Here is a 7,205-nt window from a genome sequence, read left to right on the forward strand (position 1 = left end):
TTTCTTTAGGTGAATGGATCCACATGCAGAATGGTCTAGTGACATCTTAGAGAACTCAGATAGACCATAATAGAATATATCCAGAATGGTCCATTCTGAAAGCATGTCAGAAGGACACCTTTCGGTCATCTGCTTGTATCTTTCCCAAGCTTCATATAGGGATTCACCATCTTTTTGTTTGAAGGTCTGAACATCCACTCTAAGCTTGCTTAATTTTTGAGGAGGAAAGAACTTAGCCAAGAAGGTCGTGACCAGCTTATCCCATAAGTACAGGCTATCTTTAGGTTGTGAGTCTAACCATGTTCTAACTCTGTCTCTTACAGCAAAAGGGAAAAGCATGAGCCTGTAGACTTCAGGATCTACTCCATTAGTCTTAACAGTCTCACAGATCTGCAAGAACTCAGTTAAAAACCGGTAGGGATCTTCTGATGGAAGTCCATACAACTTGCAGTTCTATTGCATTAGAGCAACTAGTTGAGGTTTCAGCTCAAAATTGTTTGCTCCAATGGCAGGGATTGAGATGCTTCTTCCATCAAACTTGGAAGTAGGTGTAGTATAATCACCAAGCATCCTCCTTGCATTATTATTTTCGGCTGCCATCTCCTCTTCCTTTTCGAAAATTTCTATAAGGTTGTCTCTGGATTGTTATAATTTAGTTTCTCTTAGTTTCCTTTTCAGAGTCCTTTTAAGTTCAGGATCTGCTTCAACAAGAATATTCTTATCCTTGTTCCTGCTCATATGAGAAAGAAGAGAACAGAAAAGGAAGAAGAATCCTTTATGTAACAGTATAGAGATTCCTTTATGTTAGTAGAAGAAGAAAGGAATAGAAGAAGGAGAATAGTTAAGAATCCAAACACAAGGGGGAGGATAGGTTCGAATTCTTGAGATGAGGAGAAGTGTTAGTAAATGAATAAATAAATAGAATAGGATGAGAGAAGGAGAAATTCGAAAATATATTTTGAAAAAGAGTTAGTGATTTTCGAAAATTAAAGGGGAAATAAAATTAAAATTAAAATTTAAAACAATTAATTAATTTAAAAAGAATTTTAAAAAGGAGGGAGAAATTTTCGAAAATTAGAGAGGGAAAAGTAGTTAGGTGGTTTTGAAAAAGATAAGAAACAAACAAAAAGTCAATTAGTTAGTTGAAAAAGATTTGAAAATCAATTTTGAAAAGATAAGAAGATAAGAAGTTAGAAGGGATATTTTGAAATCAAATATTTGAAAAAGATATGATTTGAAAAGATATGATTAAAAAGATATAGTTGAAAAAGAATTGAATTTTAAAATTTAAAAATAATTACTTGACTAACAAGAAATTAAAAGATATGACTCTAGAATTTAAAGATTGAACCTTTCTTAACAAGAAAGTAACCAATTTCAAATTTTTGAATCAATCACATTAATTGTGTATTTAACTAATAAAGAAAAGTGAGACATTCAATGAAATCTAACAACAATCTCACACTATTAATAAAATTATCATTAATGGTTATTTGATAACTACAAATTCCAAAAGTTGCTAATCTAACATTTCTCAAAATTAAAATACCTTGCTTCGTATATCATATTCTAATAATTAGCAGGAACGGAACAAAATAATAAATTTTTTTATAATATTCTTAATCTGAATTAATCTACTTGGTATCTGATTTTTTGCTTAAACAAATTAATGAATTGATTCCTCAACATAAATTAATTTGGAGTAAAATATCAAATTAAAATGTGATAAAGTCATACCATAGATAACGAACGATCGAACGAAAAAATAAAACAACTATTCATCATTAATTTTCATGCATTTACACTCACATGTAAACTACATTCATCCTACGTAATGTTTATATGATGTCTGTACACTACATACAGATCTTATTACAAGGTATTTCTCGCTTTTTATTCTAAATATTAAAATCAAGGCAAGCAATTAAGCGAGAAACTTGAATGTCGTATGTTAGATATCAAGAGAGAACGGCTTCCGTCAAAATCCAGATAGAGGACCTTGAATCTTGTCCATGTCCTTCTTGTGCTAAACTAAAAATAGCAAACTAAGAGAAAGAGACAACCTCTTCTAAGCACAGAAGTGCTGAGACGATTCTCCACCATCACTGCTACAGTAACAGTAACATAAGCCATTATTGTTCTGGTTAAGGCACACTATGACTGAGACGACGCTACCACCAAATAAGGCGTGTTGTTGAAGGAGTGGGCGAGGCCACTGGTAACCGCCTCAGCGGTCAACAAGCTATCTTCCCGCAAGTGCTCGAAGGCCCGGTGCTTGAGAGTCTCGAACATGAGCTCGGGCTGGTGCTGCATGGCTCGGAGGACGTCTCCGCACGATGGCCCCGACTCGGCACTGGTGACAGCAAAGCCCTGGGGACCGTCGCTCTGTGAGACCCTAACAACGCTGGGCCCACCGAACAAGTTGTGGAGTCCTCCAAGCGCCTCCTGGTAAGCCCCTCCCAAGAACATTCCCAGGTAGTACTTATGTCCATCACCGATTTCATGCAGCGGCAGGCTCGACTCGCCGTTGATAAACCTGTCAACCTTGCCGTCGCTGTCGCATGTCAAGTCCGAGAGCACCCCCTTCACGGTGGGCTTCTCGTCGAGCCGGTGGATGGGTAGTATGGGGAACACCTGTTGGATACCCCAGAAGTCGGGAATGGAAGTAAACACCGACATGTTCACGTGGTATGTTCTCACTGATTCCGATTCCTCCGCCGTCGCTACGGCCTTCCTCACCACATCATATAACCCGTCAATGCCCGCTAGTTCCTCCATACCCAATGAGCCTTCCTTGAACTCATCCAGGCATCGCTTCTTCATTTCTTCAATGTAGAGCAGGCAAGCGTCATGCTCGCCTCTAATGGCTGTAGCGCAGAGGTTGCGGTAATCGGCATGAACGCCCTCTGATAGACCCTCCAGCAAGTACTGTAGTCCGAGCAGGGAAGACAGCGCATTGGTGGTTGCTGCAGTGCTGCTGTTGCAACCAAATGCTTCAAAAACCAACACGGATTGATGGGACACAATGGCCCTCCCACTCTCGCTGCAGATTACAGGGTGCTTAACGGACCTTTTGTCGCACACGCGCTGAACTGCTTCAACAACCGCTGCGGCGTACTCTTCAAGGCCGTACCCAACAGACACGTCTGAGTCGCTGGATTTGGAGCCATTATAATCAATGCCAAGGCCTCCTCCGATGTCTATGACTCTCATGTTAGCTCCCATACGAACCAGCTCACAGTATATCTGTGCAGCCTCCGAAACTCCATCGGCAAGGAGTGAAGTGGATGGGATCATAGAGCCAATGTGAAAGTGCAACAACTGCAGGCAATCAAGCATGCCCAAGATTTGAAGCTTCTTCACAACCCTCACAATCTGAGCGGTGGTTAACCCAAACTTGCCCTTCTCTCCCGAAGTGGACCCAAAGTGCCCCGAATGCTTGGTCCTCAGCTTGGCCCGGAAGCCAATCACTGGTCTGATGCATAGCTTTTTGCTGAGATCGATGATCATGTCAAGCTCTTCCTCTTGCTCCAGAACAATCACGGTGTTCAAGGCAAGCTTCCTTGCAACCAACGCAAGGGAAATGTACTCTGCGTCTTTGAATCCGTTGCAAACAAGAAGACCTTCTGCGCTGCCTTTGCACAAACAGCTCATAGCCAACAGCAGCTCTGGCTTCGACCCAGCCTCCAAACCGAACCGGAACGATGAACCGAATTTCACGATGTCCTCCACGATGAACCGGTCCTGATTGCACTTCACCGGGAAGACCCCCTGATAGTGAGAGCTGTATCCGCCAGACTGGATCGCGTAGTCGAAGGCCGATTGAAGGGATTCGAGGCGGTTCTTGAGGATATCAGGGAAGCGAACCATGAGAGGCAGCTGTAGGCCGAGACCGCCACATGAGATGGAGTCGGTAGCTTTCTTCACGATCTTGAGCAGATCAATCTCCTGGTGACCCAGCGTTGCGGAACTGTGGGGGCACACCGCCACGTTCCCGGAGGAGTTCACCGTAAAATACGGAGCACCCCACCCGTTGATGTTATAGAGCTCCGCCGACATGGATGGAGACCAATGGGAATTGATCTCGCCGGTTGTGAAGGGAGGTGCGGCAGCTGGAAAGGTGATCGGTGCTGGAAAAGAGAGGCCTCCGGTGAATGCAAAGGCGGGACATGGTAGAGGTGCCGCATCAACACAACACGCCAAGGCCGGCATCTCTGTTTTAGCGATGATAAAAAAAATATTTGTTTAATGTGGGGGCTACAATAATAGCCGCCGAGGCCACCGCCACTGCCTCGGCCTCCCACTTGGAAAAGTAAAAGTAAAAGATATAATGAGAATGGAGAGGTTTGTTCTTGTTAACAAACGAAGTAAATAGATATATGATAAATAATATAAGGTAACTGATGAAAGAGGTTGTGATGGGTTAGGTTTAATAATGGATGATTTATTGAAAGTGGAAAGGGACGAATGAACCAAAACGGGAGAGAAAGAGAAAGAGAAAGAGAAAGAGAAAGAGAAAGAGAAAGAGAAAGAGAAAGAGAAAGAGAAAGAGAAAGAGAAAGAGAAAGAGAAAGAGAAAGAGAAAGAGAAAGAGAAAGAGAACCGAATCCGAATATTGTGGAGAGATCAAAATGGTGTGAATTCTGAAACGATAATGTAGAGAGAAATGAAGGGAGGCAATAACGGAAAAGGAAACACAACACAACACAATCAAATTAGTAACTTTTATGTATAGCAAATGAAATGAGTGATTCGAATTACACAACCAGCATTGCTAAGGGGTTAATATATTTTGTAATTTATAATAATTAATTAGTGATTATTAATATTTTTAATAATATAAAAAATATATAATAATATTAAATTATACATTTTTTTTATTGATTAAATACTGTTGGTAAAAAATAATTGAATTCAAGAAAGAAAATTATTCAAATTATTAAGTAACCTTTAGAAGGAGTAAGTGTCGAAGGAGATATATTTGGGGATTGAGTAAGAGTTCGATTAGCTCAGTAAATCGGGGAGTTATTTGAGTTAAGAAGATCGAAAATTTTTAAAATCGAAGGTTATTTTGCAACCGTTACATGATCACGCAAAAGAGCGGAAACGGTTACCCGTGTTTTCGCGCATGTGAGATTTTCATTTCAAACTGATCAGTTATGAAAATGGCTATAAATACTAGAATGTTCGAAGCCACAAGGGTTGGAACTTTGCTTTAAAAATTACTCACGCATACTCACACCCCAGCGAATTTCTGAGTCTACTTCGAGTCAATTTTCTGCAGGGTTCCTTCCACTTGTTTTTACTTTCCATTTACATTTTCTGCAAATTTTACTTGTTTAGAAAATTTATCTTTCAAGCAATATTTAATTTTCTTGTTCAATTTACATATTTTCCAGTACTTTTATATCTTAAATTTGAAGTCCTTTGATTTAATCGAAGGCATTTTATTACTTTATTTTGATTCAATGCAATCATTTTAATTCCAGTCAACTTTATCTTCAAAACCTTTTACTTTTATTGTCTTTTCAACTTTGTTTTCGAATCTTGTCTAATTCGAGGAACTTTGATACACTTATAGAAAACTGGCATTCACAAAAAAGAAGAGTTGGTTTCTCTCCCAGACCATTAGAATCGAACCACCATCAATTTGCTAAAAATAGACAAAACAAATTGGCATGCCCGATGAGACAGTTTTTTAATTTGAAGTGTGTCAAATAATTTTGATGTCACTTAGTGTATGCAATTAAGAAGTGAAAGAGTTGTTCACATGACTGATGAAGTGTCGAATGTGAATGGTGGTTCATCTACTAATGACAGTGCACCAATAATGTACAACCTTCGAACATTACTTCACGTTCTGAAGGGTTGGTTATCAGTGAAAGTGTGGCGGTTGCGAATGTGCAAGCTGAAAATAACGGACGTAATACTCATCCATGTGGTAATCTATCACAAATTAAGCCCCAAGTAACTACTGGTTGGCCTTCTTATGGCCTGCCTCCTGGCTATACTCCGCCAGTGAGTAGTTTTGTTCCTCCGATCCGATTTGGGGATGTTAATGGAGTAAATAATGTTCAAAATCCACAACAGCAATCTGAGTTTTCTCGAGATTATAATGTGGGTTCTACATCAAATGCTTCTAATTTAATAGCAGCATTTCGACAACATGTAGAAGAAAGTCATCATGATTTGGTTAATTTATTAACTCAGTAAATGACCACAATCTTGAATCCTATGATGGCTGATCACGAACCGAAATTTGATCATCTTGCAAGGCAAGTCAAGCGAATTGCTTGAATTGTTGATTATGATGAAGGAGAAAGGCAGAATGCCAGAGAAAATAATGAGGGTTTTGAAAATTTATTTCAAAAGGAGAACGATATTTTTAGAAACAGGAAAAATCCTCAGATAATTCCTTGTGGTCAAAATGCAGATGATGCCCTGGCTCGATTACGCGCCAATCAAGTTGGTGAATGTTATCAAATTACCAGAATTGTGGAGGATGTTTTAAATAGGGCTGGATTCAATATAGGATTCATGAATCGACCCCACTTTGTGTCAGCTTTTTCTCAGAATGTTCAAATGGCTAAAGTGCCAAGAGGAATGAAAAATCCTAAAATAATTATGAAGTTTGCAAGAGAAGTTGGGGGTCGACTACTGAACATGTTGCTCGATATTTGATCAAGATTGGAAATTGAGCCAATGATGAAAGTTTGAAATTGAAGATTTTCGCTTCTTCGTTAACGAAGAATGCATTTACTTGGTTTTTAAATTTTAGGCAAAATTTGATAATAACATGGGCTCAGTTAGAAACTACTTTTCAGACCCAATTTTATCGGGGTGAATTGAATGTGGCAGTTACTGACTTAGTGACTTTGAAATGAGAAGATGGTGAAACCATTGATGATTATATGATTCGTTTAAAAAATGCTAGAAGTCGTTGATATGTATCACTACCTGAAAGTGAATTAGTAAAGATAGCGGTTTACGGGGTTAGGATTTTATATGCGTCGAAAGTTACTTAATGTGGATATTCCTGATTTAGCCATTTAGCTGAAAGAGTTCTTTTGGTAGAAATTTTAAAAAAAGGAAAAGGAGAAATATAAGAATGAAAGGAGGATGAAGAGTAAGTCTTTTCCTCGAAGTGAGAAATTCGCTTTTGTAGCCATGGAATCCTCTTATGAGGAGTCCAATTTAGAAGCAGA

At 39.2% G+C, this 7,205-nt stretch overlaps 1 protein-coding gene across 1 annotated transcript; it reads right to left on the reverse strand.

Annotated features, from left to right (window-relative positions):
* Nucleotides 1–2,154: 2,154 nt before the first annotated feature.
* On the reverse strand, nt 2,155–4,337 carry LOC107461299 (arginine decarboxylase-like). The gene has a single exon (XM_016079790.3). It carries the CDS (start codon nt 4,210–4,212, stop codon nt 2,155–2,157), a length of 2,058 nt encoding a protein of 685 aa, XP_015935276.1. The 5' UTR covers nt 4,213–4,337.
* Between the last annotated feature and the right edge of the window lie 2,868 nt (nt 4,338–7,205).

This window comes from Arachis duranensis, chromosome 8, assembly GCF_000817695.3.
Source record: "Arachis duranensis cultivar V14167 chromosome 8, aradu.V14167.gnm2.J7QH, whole genome shotgun sequence".
Taxonomy (NCBI): Eukaryota; Viridiplantae; Streptophyta; class Magnoliopsida; order Fabales; family Fabaceae; genus Arachis; species Arachis duranensis.